At 40.5% G+C, this 21199-nt stretch overlaps 3 protein-coding genes and 1 long non-coding RNA gene across 6 annotated transcripts; 3 read left to right on the top strand and 1 right to left on the bottom strand.

The window, feature by feature from the left end:
• Positions 1–13: 13 nt before the first annotated feature.
• Positions 14–5661, bottom strand: mxra8a (matrix-remodelling associated 8a). Of its 2 annotated transcripts, none has more exons than XM_049732869.2 (12): positions 5459–5661; positions 5014–5040; positions 4264–4575; positions 4085–4186; positions 3877–4010; positions 3523–3702; positions 3281–3422; positions 1003–1161; positions 868–892; positions 714–802; positions 575–643; positions 14–514 (listed from the first exon to the last, which is right to left on the bottom strand). In XM_049732869.2, exons 1-12 carry the CDS (start codon positions 5505–5507, stop codon positions 492–494), a joined length of 1311 nt encoding a protein of 436 aa, XP_049588826.1. In that variant the 5' UTR covers positions 5508–5661; the 3' UTR covers positions 14–491. The 2 variants fall into 2 exon arrangements, with proteins under 2 accessions (XP_049588826.1, XP_049588827.1); XM_049732870.2 differs by having other exon boundaries at positions 714–790.
• LOC125976892 (uncharacterized) lies at positions 4448–6014 on the top strand. The gene is made up of 2 exons (XR_007484514.1): positions 4448–4592; positions 5611–6014. It is a non-coding gene; the product is annotated as an uncharacterized lncRNA (long non-coding RNA).
• A 579-nt stretch (positions 6015–6593) lies between these two features.
• psma5 (proteasome 20S subunit alpha 5) lies at positions 6594–9155 on the top strand. The gene is made up of 10 exons (XM_049733844.2): positions 6594–6722; positions 6962–7012; positions 7355–7421; positions 7533–7659; positions 7985–8052; positions 8120–8227; positions 8310–8368; positions 8460–8562; positions 8644–8730; positions 8845–9155. The coding sequence occupies exons 2-10, from the start codon at positions 6984–6986 to the stop codon at positions 8920–8922; spliced, it is 726 nt and encodes a 241-aa protein (XP_049589801.1). The 5' UTR covers positions 6594–6722; positions 6962–6983; the 3' UTR covers positions 8923–9155.
• Positions 9156–9825: 670 nt separating this feature from the next.
• Positions 9826–21069, top strand: LOC125977347 (sortilin). 2 transcript variants are annotated; one of them, XM_049733720.1, is made up of 20 exons: positions 9826–10170; positions 14489–14551; positions 14615–14688; positions 14787–14889; positions 15082–15243; positions 15390–15463; positions 16129–16178; positions 16242–16369; positions 16446–16590; positions 16720–16875; positions 17163–17275; positions 17361–17463; positions 17535–17703; positions 17780–17964; positions 18044–18233; positions 18366–18482; positions 18576–18684; positions 18913–19025; positions 19094–19226; positions 19317–21069. In XM_049733720.1, exons 1-20 carry the CDS (start codon positions 9934–9936, stop codon positions 19329–19331), a joined length of 2439 nt encoding a protein of 812 aa, XP_049589677.1. In that variant the 5' UTR covers positions 9826–9933; the 3' UTR covers positions 19332–21069. The 2 variants fall into 2 exon arrangements, with proteins under 2 accessions (XP_049589677.1, XP_049589676.1); XM_049733719.2 differs by having other exon boundaries at positions 19299–21069.
• Positions 21070–21199: the final 130 nt, after the last annotated feature.

Here is a 21199-nt window from a genome sequence, read left to right as displayed (position 1 = left end):
ATAAAGTAAAAAGTAGACAAAAATGTTTTAATACATGTTCTAAACAATTCACAAAAGAAGCATGATAATGCAGGCATGTAACTACTTCCGTAACATGAACAACATTTTGGAAGAGCAGTATCAGCTATAAGAAGCCCCTCAATGTTGCTTTAGTCCAGAGAAAATAAAAGCAACAGTAGAATGTAAGTTTGACAAATATATCAAAGCTGTAATAGATTCGCTATTTACAACTGAGTCAGGCGTCATTTAAAATACAGTATTGCACCTACATTTAATAACCACGAGGTGGCACTATTGCCTTGTAGTATCACGGCTTGACGTGACATGATGAACAAAACATTCATTCACTGTTTTTGTTTGTGCCTTGAGAAAACATGAGGGCTTGGACACACACGCATCTATCTCTATGGAGTCTCCCCTGCCAAAACTCCCATCAGTGTGGGCGTGACGAGCAGCCTCTGGACCAGCCAGTGACCCGATAGTCACTTCTCTCACTTGCGACACTTCTGCATTTCTGCAAGAGGTTAAACACAGTTTAAATCTTTTCTTTCTTTTTCTGTTCCCGCGGTTTTACCTTCATCCAGATCAATGACTTTCCTCTGTGTGTTCATGTTGACCTCCTTCAGCAGGTTGTTCTTAAAATCTTCAAATCACACGGGAGGAGGTGATAATTCACTTAAACACAAGATGATGTTGGGTTCCTTTTCACTTACCGAATCTGTCATCCGGCTCCCGGATGGGCAGCGATGTCTCTGCAACTTCCATCTCAAACTCATCTGAGCTGCATCGACTTCGGTTGGACCTAAATGGAGATATTGTGCGTTAAAGACAAGAGGCAAGTGTCTAACCATTCCAGTAAATCCTCACCTTGTGGATCCCACTGAGTATAACTCTGAAAGCAGAAAAAAAATCAAAGTGAGAAAAAGAATATATTGTTTCTTTGAATCTCCAGTCACCAGCCACTTTTACATCATCAGAATGATAATTGATAATAATTCAGACCTGTTGTTTTACGTCTGCGTGTGATGAGGATGATGATGAGGACGACAAACGCCAGAAGGAGAAAGGCAATGAGGACGAAGCCCAGAGGCAGAAGAAAGTGCTGTCTGTGGTCAGGAAGGACGACGTTGATGACTCGCGGTGACTCCACTTTGTTGGCATCTGAACGGCGATGAAAACAACCTTTCAGCATTTTATCGTCCAATCAAGCAGTGAGTGTGTCATCACAAATCTGTTCACCATTTAAACATGAAAGATTTTCACGCTTATTTTACTTTAGTCATAGGTTAGGTCATCTTCTCTCTAAACGCATTTCTATTGACTCTACTAAAATGGTAAACTCATCTCCAGTCGGACGAAAAATGTTAACACTCAGCGTATGTAAGCCAAAAGCAAACAGTCATGCCATGACTCGTTCTCGGCAGTAAAACCATAAAAGATGATGAGTGCCAGTGAAGGAAGGCCGCACGGAAACATACTGAACTGTTTGTGTCTTGGGAGCGTTCCAACAAAATTCCTAACTTGATCCCGGATTACAACACACTGTATATGTTTATGTTTGTGTATCCGCTGGTCTGTCCGCTTCTTCATTTAGTGGGATGATGAAGTCAAGAACTGACCTACATTGAATTCTCTCTTGAATTCACCTCTCTCTCCCCTGTCTGTTTTTCACCAGATGCTAGACACATGAAAAACACACTCCACCTTTTTTTTCCCCTTTTCCTACCAAAAATACTTTCCTGACTAAAGAAGACAGGAAAATAAACCTGAGTATGTGGGATTCGCAAGGAGAAAAAAAATCCAGTAAGCTTTCCAGGGTGTTGATGGAAGCCAAAGTCAACATGACAGAGGACAGTCAGAGAAACGGGGGGAAAGGCAAAAGACTGAAGATGATCTGCCTTTTAGATGGATGGATGTTTTGTGATCTGCCTGGATGAGAAAGACAAATTATTTGAAAATGTTTTTTCATGATTCCTGTCGTTGCACAAGTGTGCACACCCTCCTATAACTGGGGGATTAACCAATTACATTCAAACTCATGTCACACTTATGCTAACAATTTATTAGCCTGTAAAAGGATTAAGGTTGTTCCAGGAACAGATTGTTTGTTTTTGTGCAAATCTTTTTGTAATCCTTCTGAGGGGGGGGGAGAAATTTCCATTATAATTAAATTATAAATCAAAAACTCTTTTTAAAAGGGCGCTGAAGGCTCTTCTGTAGTTCTGAGAGAGAAGGATTAATTGTGAGGGCAGAGATGGATTTCAACTCCTGTGGATAAAATTCCACTGGATTGAGATCATATTGGCACAGACACACACAGGCGTATACACACACACGCACACACACACACACACACACACGCACACACACTCAACCACAGGAATTTCTCCAAAACCTTCTAAATTATTTTGCCATATTTATACATCCACCATTATCAGCTATGACTCAAAACAATCTGTCTGCTTTCACCGTTCTTCTCTTCTTCTGTCTTATACGGAGAAATGTGAACTCGGAAATGTGCACATCAATAGAAGAATGTTGTTTATGCATGAAAAAAAAACACCATATCCTGTAACTCACACAGGCAAATATACAAACAGACTCAGAATGAGAGAAGGCAATTAAAAGTCCTCGATGAAAGAGGCTTTTTTTTTTTTTTTTTTAACGAAGGGTAAGCGAGGGCCTTACATGGTGACTGGGTGGTGCGTTTGTGGTTTTGGGGGAAGTTAGCGTCAGACAAGCTGAGAGAGCAAGAAAAACAAATGAAACAAACAGAAAAGGCTCTTTCTCACGAAGAGGTGAAATCACAGATGCGGAGAAAGAAAATGAGGTGAAGAACAGATGGGAAGTTTTGTTTTCTTTTTGCTCTTAATTGGACTCAAGATAGTTTTAGATCAAGTCTGGTAAAGCACTCAAAGTGACCTGGCGTGCGTACATGTGTGTGTGTGTGTGTTTGAGAGAAAGCTTGAGGGAGTGAGGGGAGTGTGTGCACTTTAGTGAGTAATGACTTTTACTTTATTTGGTGTTTTAGAGTCAGTTGGAGTGTGAAAACATGTTATTTTAGTTTTTGATAACTTAAGTGAATGTAGAACCATTCCAATTCCAACCAATTATAATGCGCTTTTTTTTCCCACAGCGGTCTGAAAAACAATTAGCAAGGTTAACTTCATAAATATCTGTCAAATGGTTTGTTAAGTCACCTCCCAAAAATACGTGTATGTTTTTTTTTTATCTGTTTAACTAATTGAAAAAAAGGAAACTGTCAAAAACAGTAGTTTACCTTTGTCAGCACTGGGCAATGCTTTAGCTGGGATGGTGGCGTGAATCACCGGTGGTTCCACGGTGACCTGAAACTGTCTCCTCTCATGTAAACCACAGTAATGATGATGAAGGTGACACGAGTACATCCCTTGGTCAGTGACCTAAACAGTTAGGATATGTAAACAATTAAGTCAACTCTAACGTAACGTTCGTATAGAAAGTGTGCTTCATTATGAGATTACAGATCAATACAAATTGTACCTGTAAATCAGATATGGTGAGTGAAAAGTCTCCCTCTGAGAAGGCCTGGTTGCTGATGTTCATCTTTCTTTGGAGGAACGAAGGTCCGTAACTACGCTGCTCCCCTGTGGCGTACAGATCCACCAAACGATCTGCACGGTCGTGGTAGATTCCCGGGGACTGACGGTCCCAGTGGACCACCTGGGGGTAGCAAATTTTTGTGGTCATTCTAAATCGGTGTAGAACATGGGTTGGAAAAGTTTTGTGCTCCAGGGCCACATGAAAGACTCCAGGGGATTACATCAGTCCAGCAATTTTTCTGACGCTGAGCAAGACAGATTAGTACTCTGTCGTGGAAGATGACATCAGACCCACCTGCTGATTCTCCTCGTCATTACCCCAGTCTGTCCACACGCTTCTCCTGTTGATGCACGGCAGCACCACAGTGTTCCCCACTAGCACCACGAACACCGCTTTGTAGCCATCCCAGTAGCGCTGCTCTTTACGACCTGGAGGAGTGCACGGAAAGGGTTACAGGCTCGTTGTGCCGTGTCACCATTCGGGATCGGAGATGGCGACATACGGGATTTGGTGACGTTCAGTTGCACTCGGACCGTCTCGTACAAGTGGCAGTAGAGGTGGTGGAGGTTACAAGAGTACAGGCCTTTGTCGTTCATTGTCACATCTAGCAACAACAGTTCAGCCAATAAAAATTTACGAGGAATTTCCATTTAGCTACATTAGAAGATTTATGAGTGTGACCTTTGATGACCAGTGAGAAATTTCCATCCTTGAAGGCTTTCTGACTGAGGCCGACTCTTTTCAGGTTGTAGGAGTTGTATATTCTCTGCTCTCCAGCAGAGTACATGTCCAGCACTCTCTCCATGCCGTCGTCCACGTGGGGCCGGAACACGTCCCAGTGGACTACCCTCTGTCTATCCCTAAGGTTGTCTCTGGTCCACACCATGCGGCCACTGACGCATTGTAACGTCACGGAGGAGCCAGCCGGGGCGCTCACATTGTAGCCAGCTACCACAACGCTGCTGCTACTGCTGCTATCTGACTGGCCGTCCACTGAGGGCCACAGAAAGGTCATACAAGAAAACACATTCACTTAGAAAATTATATTGGAACAAATCAAACGTTTTCAAAGTCTGGGAATTTGAGTCTTCCCAAATTTATTATTGAAATGCAGTAATTCCAGTATGAATGATTTCATAGCGCACTTTTTGTGTCACTGTCTGAGGGTGGTGTTTCCAGAAGACTATTTTCCGACATTTTCTCAGAGACAGACAGAAAAAAAAAAGGCTCATTTTAACTTGAGTTGGGTCAGCGGGTTTAAATAACAATTTTCGACTTTATTAACCTCAATCTGCTGTGTCTTGCTTTTAATCCTCTGGCGCCCACATCACACACTTTGAAAAACCGCTGCTAAAAACCACAATCATGCACATACTGTTTGCACACACACATGCAGTACACACACGCACGTACATACACACTGTTACACACCTGCAGTGAAGAAGTAGACCACAAACACTGAAAGACAAACAGTAAATTACATCAGAATTTGTTATTTACAGTATGGGAAACTGGAGCTATTCATGGAATGTCACAAGGAATTAGTTCCTCATTCGTTGTATCTTGAAATTTAAATTACAATACATCTTTCATGTAAGTCATTAAAACACAACTGAACTAAATTTACCTGCTGCTTTGTACATATTGAAGCCACATTTAGCTTTTTTTGTGCTTGCTAGTTGCTGCTTAAATGTTAACATGTCATATCAAATGTCATATACAGTATAAAAGTAAGACTCCATGTTTGCAGTCTAAAATGAGATTATGAAGCTATTAATAAGACATTTGTAAAAGAGATTGTGAGAATAAATAATGAGAATTACCTACAGTAAAAATGGAACAAATGAAATTTGTTGACATCAGCAGCCAAACTTACTGTGGATTAAGAGCAGAGACTTAAAAAAGATCTCCTGGTGACTCTTCATGTTGCTTCTGTTTAGTACCCGTACGGTTTCTCAAGTTGAATACTGTCCTTGTGAGGAAACATAAACAGTCTTCTTTATTCCAACGCCGATTTTTCTTTTTTAGGGTTTGAAAAGACCCAGCTGTAGTGGAGACTTCTGCACAGAACCAAAGTGAACTGTTCCCATCCGGCGAAATGAAACCTGACACAAGCAAACCCCTCCTCTCAGAACTCTACCCGAGACATCCCAAAGAAAATCCTGCCACTTTCATTTGGTTCATTTGTGTTTATGGAGTTATTTTATTATTACTTTTTTTACTTCCAACTTCCCCTACTGTAGTACCCATTAAGTTAAGTCATCAAATACTTTGTACATGAAAAGCCCCTTTTTGGTAAAGGATGAAATGGTACTGTATTCTAGTTTTGGAGGAATTGTAATGGTTGTAAAGAATAAGATGTGAGGTATTGTTGGCAGGAAAATGAGGCAGCAAGATAAATGCTGTGATAAAAGTGGAAAACAACTGAACAATGAGGAGATTCTTATTGTTGTTGTGACTTTTTGTCCATCCATCCATCCATCCATCCATCCATCCATCCATCCATCCATCCATCCATCCATCCATCCATCCATCCATCCATCCATCCATCCATCCATCCATCCATCCATCCATCCATCCATCCATCCATCCATCCATCCATCCATCCATCCATCCATCCATCCATCCATCCATCCATCCATCCATCCATCCATTTTTGTTGGAATCGGGGAAACAGTGCCATCGTGTGGCAGTCTGGTTGTTCAAAATAAGAATAAAATAAATAAATAATGCAATAAATAAATATAATACGACTAGTAAACATTATTTGTACGAATTTTAAACCTTCATATAATTTATAACGAGGTGTATTCATTTCACAATAGTGGATCCCTGAGCAGGGTTTTCATGAAAGGTTATTGCTATTACAAAAATATATTAACATTTATCTATGTTACCGAGGTAAAAAAAAATCCTGGATTTTAAATTTAGCATTTTCCGCATCTAAAATTTATTTTATAAAGTTATTATAGTTTATCGTATACGTTTTTATAAAATTATTTTCACTATACGAACTACGTTGCATTAATGTGTAAGGGAACATTCATTACCCTTTTGTAACACACGGACTTTTTCTGGTGTTACACACTCAACGATTAACAGAAACTAGCGAACTCATTCAAGGGTTTGTTCAACACAAGGTAAATTAGTTTAACAATGATATAAAAGCATAGTCTGCATTGGTTATTTTGTACTTATATTAATCATACACAATACTGTTTGGGGATCAATTGATGGATATTTAATCTATCCAATGTTTCTGTTTTGTACGAGGGATAGCTAGCATGCTTGCTAACTATAGCTAGCCTGGTGTTACGGCAAACTTAAATAAAAATACATGATGTAGTATTCTTGTTTCTTTTCTCTTGTTTATTCTTAGTACTCCTGTTCAAAGTTGAACGATGTTCCTGACGAGATCAGAATATGACAGGTTGGTGCAAACAGCGATGCAATACAAATTGCTTTGTCATTTTTTAGCTGTTTCTTCTTGCTACTCCAAGTGCACAAACTAAATGGAAAACAATCATGTCTTGTTTTGTAATGGTGGAATTGAATGTAGTAATTCCAACTACTCTGTGTTACAAAGTTCAGCCTATTGTTGGCAATTTATTATCAAGTCTTCTCGTTGGTCTACTTTGCTTTCGTTTTTGGACGTTTCTTACAAGCGTCAAACCATGCATTTGCAGTTTCATAAAGTATAAATCCGAATGTTATTTCCCAGCAATAGTTGTTAATGTATAATAATCACCATTCATGATTTGTTATATTTCAGAGGCGTCAACACATTCTCTCCTGAAGGAAGATTATTTCAAGTTGAATATGCGATTGAGGCTATAAAAGTGAGTGTTATATCGAACTCCCTCCTAAATATTTTATAGTGCAATAAAGTCAGTGTTGCTTGGTCAAAATTCTTTTGTATGGGTCTTTTATTCTTTCCATCTTGTTTGCAGCTTGGCTCCACAGCCATTGGTATCCAGACAACGGAGGGGGTGTGTCTGGCTGTGGAGAAGAGGATTACCTCTCCATTGATGGAGCCCAACAGCATTGAGAAGATTGTGGAGATCGACAGTCACATTGGTGAGCAGTAGTATGAATTCCACTTTCACTTTACTTTTTGCAGGTGAATGGAACCTCTCAAGGCCCTGGAAAGTCTTTGTTTTATCTGTTTGAATAATAGGAATCAATGGAAAATCACATAATAATTTCCAGTGTCAAACTGTTGCCACTGTATAACCTAGAAAAATAACTGTAAACTTCAAGTTGGGAAACCACTTTACTGACGTACAACCACCAGCGATGCTCCATTTTAAATATGAGATATGCCCAAGCTCATACCTTATACAGAAAGTAAGGTTACATGAACGATAATTTTGTTTTATCTGCTGTATGTCTTGTCTCAAAGGTTGCGCGATGAGTGGCTTGATAGCTGACGCCAAGACTCTAATCGACAAAGCCCGGGTGGAAACACAGGTATCGAATTCTTCAGCTTACCTTGCTTACCAGCTGGAGTTTATCTAAATTCTCCACTCATTTACAGAACCATTGGTTCACTTACGACGAGACCATGACGGTGGAGAGCGTGACCCAGGCCGTTTCCAACCTGGCGCTCCAGTTTGGGGAGGAGGATGCCGACCCTGGTGCAATGGTCAATCTCTTTGCTCTTCGTCTGTTCTAAATGTGAGGCATGCCAGTTATGTCTTTTAACTACTCTTGTGCTTCCTCGACAGAGTCGACCCTTTGGAGTCGCGCTTCTTTTTGGAGGGGTGGATGAAAAAGGACCTCAATTGTATATCATTTTTACTAGTTGTGCACATTGAAAATACCAGAGTATTACAAGTGCCACATTGACCCCCTTCATTTCATCTTTTTAAATCTAGGTATCACATGGACCCTTCAGGAACCTTTGTGCAGTGTGACGCCCGAGCAATTGGCTCAGCGTCTGAAGGTGCACAGAGCTCCCTCCAAGAAGTCTACCACAAGGTAGAGTTGTTAATCGGCCGCAGTTATTCAGTTTAAGAAGATAAATCACTCAAAGTTGCCTTTTGTGTTTGAATCCTGTAGTCCATGACGCTAAAAGATGCCATCAAGTCATCTCTCACCATTCTGAAGCAGGTGATGGAGGAAAAGCTCAACGCAACCAACATTGAGGTGTGTGTGCCTTATTTGACTCATGAATTGATCACACAACATCCACATAGACCACATTGGCCACTAGTTTTGCTGTAAATCAAATTTTTGAGTAAGGTTGTTTTCCCTCTTTAGCTGGCAACGGTGGAGCCGGGGAAAACCTTCCACATGTACTCCAAAGAAGAACTGGAGGATGTGATCAAGGATATTTAGATGATTTTCAGCGCAGGCACCAGAGAACAGGAAGCCTCAGCCTCGGGCCACAAAACACAACTTTCCATCAGCACCCAGATCTTCTTGGATTACACCACAGGTTTTTGTTTGTGAGATGTGCTCATGGATTTCTTGCCTATCAGCGTCAGGAATGGGCAGGAAGAAAACAGGGGGAGGGGTATTTTTTTCTAAAAATCAGTACTTCAATTAAACTGTTGTATTCCACATTTAAATGACTATGCCTATGTTTTCTTACCCTCCACCCATAACTGATATGAACTCCACAAGATCCTCTCCTCATATAAACATCTTTATTTCTGGGAGTCCTTAACAATAATTTTTTTTACAGTTCTGAAGTTACTGTAAGCCTGTATATTTCTCTCCACGTTTCAAACCAAAGTGAAAATGAAATTTAAGGATTATTGGAAAAAATTGTCGATACACTAAATTAGGTGCTTATTTATTTGATTTCTTTTTTATCACTTTTTTACTAAGTAATATGAAACTATAACACTAAAGTTGTGCGCACACAATTAAAAAAAATACAGGGTGAGATGTTGCTATTCTAGTTTGATGACAGCCATAGGCCCTTTCTCCTCCACATCCAGAAAATGCCAGAGGCAGTTCTTAAGTTTTGTGGACTTTTGTTTCCTTGCGGAGCACTTAATTTTTAGTGCTTCCTGGAATCGTAAAATTCACAGGAAGAAAAGTGGGGAAATATTCACAGAAAGAAAGGCAGGGGGGGGGGGGCTTAAAGGTTTGCTGAATTTAGATCGACCACTAAGGGGCGCTAAAACCCCAGGAAAGTCACGATATTAAGTAGTCGAGGAAGAGCCCTGCCGTCCAATGAAAATGCGGGTTATTCTCGTCCTGGCCAATCACGCGCCGCCGTGGAGGGGACGCTAATGAAAGATACGTTCTGGGGGATGAAGGGCGGCACGCGGAGTCAGTGTTTGGAATTAATGAGGCACCGTGATTGAGCGCAAGCAAAACTGACCAGACGATTTAAACATGTTTTCTGCGGCTTACATTTTCATGTGGGGATTTTTTGCGTGCGCGCTGGCGAGACATTTCCATGAGAGACAAAAGTCGTTTGTGGGGAGGCCGCCGAGAGATTTGAGGGGTGATGAAGAGCGACACAGTTGGGAGAAGTTGGAGATGTCGGAACGCGCCGCGGCTGGACTGAATGAACACTCATGCCCGAGTTTTCCTGGAGTCGAGTCAGCGCTGTTAAACAACACCCACACTGTAAGTCACCTTTTTTTTTCTTTAAACGTCTATAATTATCCCTCCCGAAAGTTCATGCACAAACTGAGTCTGTGGAAGAAAATACATGCGCGATGCGTACTTAATTTGCAATTTATTAGATGTTGTTAACTTTTTTATTAAGTATACCCGCACAATCCACAAAACTGCTTTTACCAAGAAAATAATGCACAATTTGAATTGATCACTCATGCAAACATTTTGAATAGTAATGTTACCTTCACGCTACAAAGTAAATTGAAGAAAATTCTTCCATTAATGAGCTAGATAAACTCAAAAAAATGTTTTAAACATCTCAAGACTTGTATCGTATATTATATTATATTGCATTTGCACCCTCCTCGGGTGACACTGACAGCAGTGCTGCTGCACCTGGCAGAGGTGTGTCTTTGGTCGATTACACACGTTTGGTGTCACCATGAAGAAGGTTGAACAGTTTGGTAGTTTTGATAAAAGCTATTTCCTTTCTTGCTTTCTCTCTGGTCCACTGGGATCATTTTCTTTACAATGCTTCTACCACCTAACGATTGTTTTTAATAAAAGAAAACTTCATCTCCATCAGACGTTTGGGGATGACAAGGAATTTCCCAGGCAGTGTTCCCCTGATGGGAAGTCCACCACAGCTATTAATGAAACAGTGATTTATGACCAAAAGAGAGGCAGCTTTGTATTATCATATGATCCTCTTGTTTAATGAAAGAGCTTGGCAACAATATCAAAGCAGTGGCCATTTTTACTTTTAAGGGGAGCATACAGAAAACTCAAAAGCCTTTCATATTCACCTTTAATTTAAAATGAAAAACTCAAAGTCTGCTTTATTGTCAATTTCTTCACATGCCAAGACACACAAAGAGATTGAAATTACGTTCCCACTATCCTACGGTGACAAGACATAGTTCACAATGTACATGCAAGTAAACAACACAAGAAAAATAAGAAGGCACAATCAATGAATAAATAAGAGTGATGAATAAATAAACAAACAACACAATAAATAATTACAGGACGCTACTTAGTCAATGTGTTAAAAAAATTGTTTTAATATTAGAAGAACTTAGAAGAATCCACTGAATGGATTGTGATTGCCTTTGGGGGGTGGAGGCTCTTTTGGTGTCAATCAAAACTAATAATTGGAAATTGAATACTTGTGCCGGTGTACTTAATGAGCATATGTAGGTCATTGGTTCACATCACATCTATTAGCAGCCAAATAGGGATGGTGCATGGAGTTTAGACAACACAAACGTTCTCGGTAATTGGAGGCTCTTGGAAGAAGCCCCGAGACAAAAAGACAACATTGGTGGTATTCATTGTTCTTCCAAAACCAACGGAACTGCCTCGGTCTTCAATCATACGCGCCTTCATTATTACTTCTAGTGAGCCAAACATATCGTCTGTGTTACAAAAGAAAGCGCAAGCTGATTGGCCTCGATGTCCAGAGGAATGTTTGATCCAACTTGGCTGGATTATCTTCCTTGTTTATCCACGTGTATCTTCAAAATAATAATAATGGACACACAAATGTTTCTTTTCCATCAGATAATTACATAGACAAACAGATTCATGTTCCTTTTTAACAAAGTGAAATCATAGGAATATGATCTCAGTGAATTTGTTTTGAGATGACAATAGTCACATGAATTGACGTTTGCGGAACAGTCATAGTTCTTTGGTCACTTGATCCTAGTTTTAGCTGTTCCTCCTTGAGGCTCCCGAGCGAGCTATGTCTGGGATACCTGGACTTGAGGATTTATTCCCCATTTCCTCTCCACTGCAGGAATGAGTGCACACAGACTCTGGCTGTGGTTTTCCCTTTCTTTATGTGCAACACGTAGGCACACAATTACACTTTGGATGCATCTTACGATGAGTCCGATTCACTTGCAGTCTGAACACTGAGGCGGTACAGATCTCCCGCTGTGACTGCATCTGGAGGAAAGACTATAGGGAAAAAAAGTCTCCATTAACACCAAGAAAAATTCTTTGATTTGCAGCTAATCATTCTTTTCTGGGGAAAAAAAGTTGCTTGATCTGAATACTGATGAAATGCTGAAATGTGAACAGCTAATCGTTAAATGATTTTATCCTGAGAATGTTTGCTTTGTGTGGGTTTCATTAAAAAGACTGGCTGTTTTTTTTTTGTTTTTACAGCCTGGCTTTTTTCTGCTTTGTTGTTGCCCCCTCCTTCTCCAAGCACGTCGTCTATCCCCTCTGGCTGAAAAATGTTGAGGGGAGAGAAAAAAAAAACCAGCACAGAGGTGAAGCTGGGTTGCAGCCAGCTGTTGGACCAGTAAGAAAAGCACTAGAAATAAGAGGAGGGAAAGTATAGAGAAAAAAGTGTTTTTTTTTTTTTTTTTTTTGTTCACTTTAATGACTCTAATTATCACCCGGAGCATCTTTTGGAATAAGTGTTGCAAAAAGCAAAACCTGGATTGGAAGTTTAGCGTCTATTTCAAAACGTCATGCTTTTTTTGTTGTAATTAGGAACATTACTGTGAATATATTTGCACAACGCAACTATTTCCTTCCAGGCTTTTACAATTAAAACAATCCAAACATGAAGATAAAAATATATAACCCTTGAAATTGGATTTATCCTTTTGAAATTTGTGTCTTTTTCAAGTCGTTTGAAGCCGAGTTTCCAGCAGTTTAAAGAACAGCATGACTTCAGTTATGGGAAAATGAGTTATAGCCAAACTTCCTCGAAACTGGCACTGCAGTCGGAGTTCAGAACATTCAGAAAGATGCTCTCCTCCTTCTTAGAAATATTTAAAAAAAAAAAGATATGAATAAAATCAATGTTGTTAGCTAAGAACAGATTTGATGCAAATTATATGAATATAATTTAATGGCCATGTTGTGATGGTATATTTGTCTGGGCCCGATTAGTGATTATGGTATTTATTTTGGGATTCAGACATTCAAAAACAGAAAGTGAAGTTTCCTCGGTGGGTTAAAAATGAAACATGCTATTGAGCTGTTTTTTTTAAATATCAAAAACAGGCATGATAGAATTTTCAAAGCTAAGTAAACTAAATATTTGATTTATTAACTTTTTTCTCATTTATTTAACGTATCTTGAGATTGCTCCATCAATTGAGGATGAAACCACACCACTTACCACTTTGCAGTGTACTGTAAATGGACTGATTTTCTTTTGAAGTCCATTCAGAAAGTTTGTGTGAAGTGACACAAGTGGACCCCGTCCTGACTTTGTGTAATGTGGTCCAACTTGAGCGCGTCGGTGTGTTAGATCAGAGGCCAGTGTTTGACCTCCTCTTCTGATGTTTTACGTGCGTAAACACTGGCTGAGCGCGAAGGTCAACCCTCGCAGAGAGAGCAGGAACAAGTAGCTCTTTGTGTCAGCGTCCGACCTCTAAAGGACGACTTGGTCGGCCAACCTCCTACTGCCGAGCAGTCACTGTGTGATGTGTGTGAGGTTTTAGGCCACAAAAATGGTTGGAGTCAAGAGCATTTTCAAGCACATCTCATAAGGATCAACATGGTTTGATTTTGGTGAATTGGTTTAGCAAAGTTCTCGTGAGCAACATCTGCCGGGAACATTGGTAAAGAAGCAGACTGACATCAGTAATTGGGTGAAAAAAATGATTTGGCAGTATTAAACACATGAGATGCAGATTATTTTGGTCCTCTTGGGGTTGCCATCCTAAAATTCTACTGTAGTATCTGTGACTGAATGTTTATGGTTTGAAAAGGCGGAGCCTGATCCCTGAGTGGAGATTTAGCTAGCTCTTAACTGGCTTACCTGTTTTAGTCTGCATGTTGACTCAGCGTTCTATAAACATACTGATTGCACTTTTTTTTTTTAATCACTCCCAGATTGTTGTCACTTGAATCCTCAACATACACTTGAACAACTCTGGATGATTAAACTAGGATGTTGTTTGCTACCAAGATGCTCATTATCCCACGTTATGCAACAAGGTGCTGTGAAGTCATGGAACTATAAATCCTCTTCGACTAAATGTCTGAATTGTAAACATTTACAGTCGCTTTGAAGAGCATAATAGTAATCGGTGCAGCCTGCAGCGGAGCGTGCAAGTGCGTCTGTGTTCCCGCTGTGCTTGGAACATAACCGATTGTCTCCTTGTCTGGCTGCAGCTTTGTCATTTAGCCGAATGTGGGTCGCACGCACGCATGCACGTACTCACAAACTTAAAGCCGAGTTACTTTGCGTAGCCTGGACTGTTCTCTTTGAGCTGTGCACTCATGTTCTTGAGATGCTTTACAGAAATGATGGCTGTACATGATTTATTTTACGTTTTCTCTCTCCCTGCAGTTCAACTTTAAAGTGAGGACCATGGGCTCCCTGTCACTTGCCTGGGTGGGAGATGAATCGGGGGTGAGTCTGCTTACAGTTGGTTTTCATTTTACTTATTTGATGAACTATGTTCTCCCCTGCCAGGTGATTTTGGTGTTGACCACATTCCAGGTGCCTTTGTTCATGATGCGATTTGGCCAGTCCAACCTCCACAGGAGGTGAGCACTGCACTAAATATGGACACTCAGGAACTCTTTTGTTATTGCTGTTGTATGCCACAAGTGAATTAATTTAAATGCAACTTTGTGTCTGTCAGTGAAGACTACGGGAAGACGTTCACAGATGTGACCCACCTGATCAACCACACCTTCATCCAGACAGAGTTTGGCATTGCTGTCAGCCCAGATCACTCTGGCAAGGTGCTTCTTAAAAGAAAAAAAAGTTGTTTATTTTGGATGTGTTTTTTACAAGCCTAATATCACATTCCAACCGGACTGAGTAACTATTGGTAACATGTTTAATTGAATTATTATTGAGGTTGAAATTGGCTGAAACTTCTTTCTTCAAATGTTCTGTATTAATGCAAACCACTTTTACATGTTTTCTTTCAGGTGATCCTGACCGCTGACGTGTCCGAAACCGGAGGATTTCGACTATTTCGTTCGCGGGACTTCAGCCAGACCTTTGAGACGTCGGACCTACCTTTTGAGCCCTTAATTCAGATGCTGTACAACCCTAGCGACTGCAACGTTCTTCTAACTCTCAGCATCACGGTAACAACAATCACCTCCGCATGAGTGTTCAATTTGAGCAATGCATTTATTTTCAAAGACAATTAAAAATAACTCCTCTTCAATTAGATTCAACTGAATAGTCATGAGATGACAATTGCATAATAATCTGTTTCTACTCCTGCCAGTTGGACTTGTGGCTGTCCGAGGATTTTGGCGCCACCTGGCGGAAGATTTATGACAGTGTTTGTCTCGTCAGATGGTGAGATTTGTCCTACAAATTGGCACTTTGAGCCATGTTTGTATAAAATCAAGCTACTCACCTAAGTTCAAGTGCTGTACAAATTCTTCTTCAGAATTCAATTAATGGGAAACTATTTAATTAGACACAATAATTAAACCTCTCTGATCATCTGGTGAGTCCATGGATGAATAAGACATTTCAGTTGTGTTTTCAAGTATGCGTTTGTCATAGTGGCAATCTTGTTGAGACATTTTTGTATTTTTGTGTTGCCGTTTTTCTTGTCCTGTGTTGTTATTCCAGCTGCACACAATTTGCAGCGCTTGGCCAACTACGGTTGCTTTTGTCCACCCGAGGTTGTGGTGTCAACCTGTGGGTTGTATTTGCTGCATCGTGGGAGCATTGCGTTAGCACTGTCTGACCGCAGCTGTCATTTTACCCCTAAAATAGCATGCCAAGCAAGGGAACGGATGCTTCTGTTAGGTAGCGTCTTGAGCCAGCAAGAGTTTTTGCAATTTATAGATGTTCCATTTTCCCTGTTTATACTTAGACCGCACTTGGACAACAGCCTGGAATGGTTATTTGCTTTAAGGAAGCCACAAATATAATCCGCTCTGATTTCAATGGAGACGACTGCCAAATGACTCGAGTTCACTCTCCCGCTGTTCCCTTTTTCTTCTGTACAGGGGTGCAAAGAACAGCATTTACTTCACGACTAACAACAACGGATCGTGCAGTAAGTGTTGCAGTTAAACACGTGCAGTAAAGCGTCACAACTGAACTCACTTGTATTTGCCAGATGACAAAGGATCGTTGGAGTTAAGGAAGACGGTAGACTACGGCAAAAGCTTCCAGACAATCGCAACTAGAGTTTTTTCCTTCGTACTGGGGGGACGCTTTGTTTTTGCCTCCATCATGACTGGAAAGGTGAGAATCTACACTATCTGGCGCGTTGCCATCAGTGTCACAAGTTATTCAGGCATCTTTTGTTTTTTTTATTAAGGGCACAGAGCGCAAGATTCATGTTTCGATGAATGGAGGAGAAGTTTGGAACATAGCTCAGCTTCCTGCAGTCACCCACGAGCAATTTTACTCAATCCTGGCAGCCAATGAAAACATGATATTCATGCATGTGGATGACCCAGAAGGTCCGAATAATGTTGCAGATGAATCATTTTGATTAAATGAGAAGAAAACAACATCAATTTGAAGACCACGAGCGAGAATAATTCAACATAGAATAACATCCAAGTGTCGTATTTGTTTTTGTCGCCCAGACTCGGGGATTGGAACAATTTATGTGTCTGATGACAGAGGAACCGTGTTCTCCAAGTCTCTGGAACGCCATCTCTACACCACCACAGGAAGCGACACTGACTTCACCACCATTGCGTCACTCCGGGGCGTTTACATGACCAGCATACTCACAGAGGGTAAGCCAACTCACTTTATTGCATGTGGGAGGGAGTGTGCATGCAAGGTCTATTAAATGTCAGAACATAATAAATATATAATAATTTTGACACATTTTGGGCATTCCCCCCCAAATTTTTTTCCCTCCCCAAAATACATCTAAGACTAGTAAATGCTAACGAAATATGTAGTGTGATAAATATCGGCCATTTTGGTCAGTCAGAATCCGTAATTTGCTGAAAAGGCACAGTACTACTGATTTTTGTAATAAATAAAGTTAAACATGCATGACAACTTATTTGTTTAGATGAAACAGTGGAGACAGTGATCACCTTCGACCAAGGAGCGCGATGGCAGACATTACGTCGACCACAAAACAGCCACTGCGACACTCAGACCGCCACAAACAGGCCAAACAGAGTAAGGCGGCATTGAAATGATCCGAATGTCGACTGCGCACGTACAAACCGTTCGCCCTGTTTCATTTCCACTTGTGTCTTTACAGTGTCGTCTCCACATCCACGCCACTTACAGCACAGCCATGAAGATGAACGTCCCCATGTTGCCGCTCTCGCAGCCAAGCGCAGTGGGCCTCATTCTTGCTCATGGTATCAAACGCACAGAGAACTTTTGGAAGTTCATTTTTTATATATTTTACATCACACGTTACTCTCTTTAGGCAGCGTGGGGGATGCCGAGTCGATTGTCGCGCCTGACGTTTACGTGTCCGACGACGGGGGATACTCGTGGTTGTTGTCCCTTAGCGGTCCTCACCATTATGCTATACTGGACTCAGGGGCTCTTCTCGTGGCTGTGGAGCACACCAACTTCCCTGTCAATCAAATCAAGTGAGGAGCGATGCGGTGCAGTAATTGTAGTCGTTCGCAGGACCAGTCACTCTTGGTCTGACTCCATCCAATGCAGGTTTTCCACGGATGAAGGCCGATGCTGGCGGACCTATAACTTCACCAATGACCACTTCCACTTCAGCGGAATGGACAGCGAGCCAGGCTCCCGCTCATTGAATGTCAGCCTGTGGGGCTACAGAAATGACTACACCAAATGGGTGGTGATCACCATTGACTTCAGGAATCTCCTCACCCGAGACTGTGAGTGATTTTTGCATTGCTCAAGGAGGCCGTTGCTCGGGCAAGACCGTTCAGCCAACGCATGTGCACATACATGTAGGTAATGACGAGGACTACGTGACGTGGTTGGCTCACTCTGCCGACCCTGACAGCACCAACGACGGCTGTGTGTTGGGCTACAAGGAGACCTTCCTACGTTTGAGGAAAGACTCGGCCTGCTGGAACGGGAGGCAGTTCAGTGGCAGGCAGCATCTGTCATCTTGTGCTTGTACACTGGATGATTATCAATGGTACGGTATGGCGACACCTATCGACAAAGTTGTGTAGTTATGCCCCATTTTATGGAACTAATGATGGCTTATGGTGAGTTTCAATATGTTGCTGCACAGTTGGGAAACATTTGAGTCTGCTCTGTCCCATAGTGACTTTGGATACTTTCGACCTGAGAACAGCTCGGAGTGTGTGGAGCAGGAGGAGATGAAGGGCCATCCTCTAGAGTTCTGTCTCAACGGAACCACTGAAGAGTTGCAGACCAGTGGGTGAGTATCTCTTGTCATTTTTATTTCTTCAATAACAAAACTAAAAGGAAATAGCATCATTCAATATATAATATTTCCATACTTCCATTAAAGTTACCGGAAGATTCCAGGAGATCAGTGCACTGGTGGTTTCCAGCCTGTCAGAAAAGAGACGGACTTGAAAAGGAGGTGCACCAGTGATGCTCTTCATCCATTTTCTTTGGTAGGTGCCATTCATTTAAATTTTTTTTAAATGTAGACAGTGAAAATCAAAATACTGTAATCTGTTACATGCAGCATGCATATTATCATTTCCTCCAATTTTGGCACCCACTCAATGAATTGTTACCAATGAAACCGTTTTTTAGCTTTAATTTAAGTAAAAAGCATGTTTTTTTTGTGTTTTTTTTTTTCTTTTTTAATGTTAATTGTGTTCTTGCCTTTCTGTCAGACTGAAAGCGGCTCATCAAACGCTGCAATCATAGCCGTGGTTGTTATAGCCATGCTGCTGATGAGCGCAGTCGTGGCTGTCTGGGTGGTCAAGAAATACGTCTGTGGTGGACGGTCAGTCAGCTATATTTCTGCTACATGTCATATTTGCACACATATCTAATAATGATGCCATTTTCCAGCTTTCTTGTGCACCGCTATTCCGTTATGAGGGAACACGCTGAAGCAAACAAAATAGAAGGAGTTGATGACGTTGACGCTCAGTACATGGAAACAGGAAGTCATGGAGCACATTTGAATGAGGATTCAGATCAGGTATCAGACAATCTGAAATGTCCCATTTAGGTCATGTATCTATATATATGTATAAATATATTTTCAAAACAGTTGTCTGTTTTCCGGCAGGACCTCTTAGAATAAGTTTGACCCCCTCCGAGCTTCATTGATGCCTGCTTGTCTTCATGCTGATTAACATCTGCTTCTCAATTTTCGCTATCCCTTGGTGGCCAGAGGATGAAACTGCAGCGGGCTGAATTTTCATATGGTTGAGGTTCTCACAAAGATAAGACCATCGCAAAGAAACACAATGTTGAGGGGTATGGGGCAAAAACTCAGCACAGAAAAGAAGAAAGGCGTCTCAAGAGAGCTTTTCTTGTTTTTGTCGGCGTCAGTGTTTGGCCTTTGACAATGCACTGCAAAGGAGTTTGAGATGTTTTAACTTGCAGTGTTATAGAACAATCAAGTAATAGAGTACAGCTACTGAAAAAAATCCTTTATATACAGTCATTACTTTTTCAGTCTTCAAAATATTTTTGTATTAATTCAGTCGTGTACAGTAGCCGTTTCACTTTGTAGTTTCACCTCAATTGGGCTGCAATATGTATGCTGTTTTTTTTTTTGTTATAATCACAGCGAAGCTGTTTTATTTTTTTCTCGAAACGCACTTTTTGAATAACATCTGTGAGCAGATGCATTTAAATGCCCTCTCCCACCGAGTCATGAATTTTCGCTTTTGACTGTAGACAGCGAACCTTTTTTTTTTTTTTTTTTTTAAATATAATCACATTGGGGGACGCACTTTAGATGCCAACTTTTTAGTGCACACTGTTTGCCTGTATTATATGAAGCTAAAACTACTACATCTATTTTTCCCAAAAACAAAGTATCCTAAATGTAGGCGAAACAGAGTATTGAAATAACATCTCATTTGTCCAATATTATGCATAACAAATATTTAGTTTAGTTGACTTTTATTCACAAAAATTTTGAGTGACATAAGAGAACCATACAATTCTAATGTTGAGCTGAATAAAACAAAATGGTCATGGCCTGACAGTCAAGTGTAAAGTTTGGAATAAATCTTTCTTAGGGCGTAGGGAATGTGAAGCACCACAATGTCACAGATATTTTCCGCTCCCCATTCTGTGCAGTGAAAACAAGACTTGAATTATTGCCAAAGCACTTTTATTGTTATGTTTCTAATTGTAGAGATAAATCCACCGCAGCCCAGCAATTAACAAACATGAAGGTAATACTAACGCAAAAACTTTACTTGAATTTTTTAAAATATACACCAAGTCAATATTAACTGTATATATATTTTTTGTATTTCCCCACATAAGTCAAAGTATTAAGGTGGATGCAGGTACAAAAAAATAAGCAAGTCTCAACCATTTTTATCATTACACATACACCTTTTCACCCAGTATTTTTTAAATACATGCATCTTCTAATCATAACTTAATGTACGGACAAGGCTTGTCTCTTCTATCCCAGCAGATAAGCTATATGCTGTAGAGTTGGTCTAAGAGTCAGGCACATTCTCAAGGACTGTTTGTCAGTTATTAGAGCAGCTACGCATGCTTGATGTCTCTTTATACCCAACAGCTAGTTACTGGAGTTCATCATTAATATGTTTGCACTGTATCTACACATCTGTGAAAAAAATGCATTCTTGCCACATACATAATATGGTACCATGCTCCTCTTGTTTTTGTATATTTGAGTTGAGAATAATGTCATCATGCTTTCTCGACATTGTTGTGATAAGACCAGGGACGAAGAGTATTTGAATTGAAATTATCTCACAGTACAGCTTGATTCACATATGTGTCTTTTTAATGAATTTTTTGATGAATTAAATGTCTCTTTAACATAACTTGTGTTGTGATTTTGTTTGGTCCGTTAAGAATCCTGAACGAAGCTAGTGACAGTCGTTATTTTTTTGCATAATTTGCTAGATATTTTTATTTTTTAAATTATTTTATTTGCTTTATGCAATGCTTTTT

Source organism: Syngnathus scovelli, chromosome 11 (assembly GCF_024217435.2).
Source record: "Syngnathus scovelli strain Florida chromosome 11, RoL_Ssco_1.2, whole genome shotgun sequence".
NCBI lineage: Eukaryota > Metazoa > Chordata > Actinopteri > Syngnathiformes > Syngnathidae > Syngnathus > Syngnathus scovelli.
The sequence above is the reverse complement of the archived record's forward strand: the minus strand, read 5'-3'. Positions and strand labels throughout refer to the sequence as shown.

Coding starts and splice junctions, on each gene's coding strand:
- psma5 (XM_049733844.2), top strand. CDS start 6,984: ATGTTCCTGACGAGATCAGAATATGACAG. Junction 7,660..7,984: donor GGAGATCGACAGTCACATTG/GTGAGCAGTAGT, acceptor CTTGTCTCAAAG/GTTGCGCGATGAGTGGCTTG. Junction 8,228..8,309: donor ATGCCGACCCTGGTGCAATG/GTCAATCTCTTT, acceptor CTTCCTCGACAG/AGTCGACCCTTTGGAGTCGC.
- LOC125977347 (XM_049733719.2), top strand. CDS start 9,934: ATGTTTTCTGCGGCTTACATTTTCATGTGGGGATTTTTTGCGTGCGCG. Junction 14,890..15,081: donor GCCCAGATCACTCTGGCAAG/GTGCTTCTTAAA, acceptor GTTTTCTTTCAG/GTGATCCTGACCGCTGACGT. Junction 19,227..19,298: donor TGAATGAGGATTCAGATCAG/GTATCAGACAAT, acceptor TTTTCAAAACAG/TTGTCTGTTTTCCGGCAGGA.
- mxra8a (XM_049732869.2), bottom strand. CDS start 5,507: ATGAAGAGTCACCAGGAGATCTTTTTTAAGTCTCTGCTCTTAATCCAC. Junction 4,011..4,084: donor ACTGAACGTCACCAAATCCC/GTATGTCGCCAT, acceptor GCACTCCTCCAG/GTCGTAAAGAGCAGCGCTAC. Junction 803..867: donor TACTCAGTGGGATCCACAAG/GTGAGGATTTAC, acceptor ATCTCCATTTAG/GTCCAACCGAAGTCGATGCA.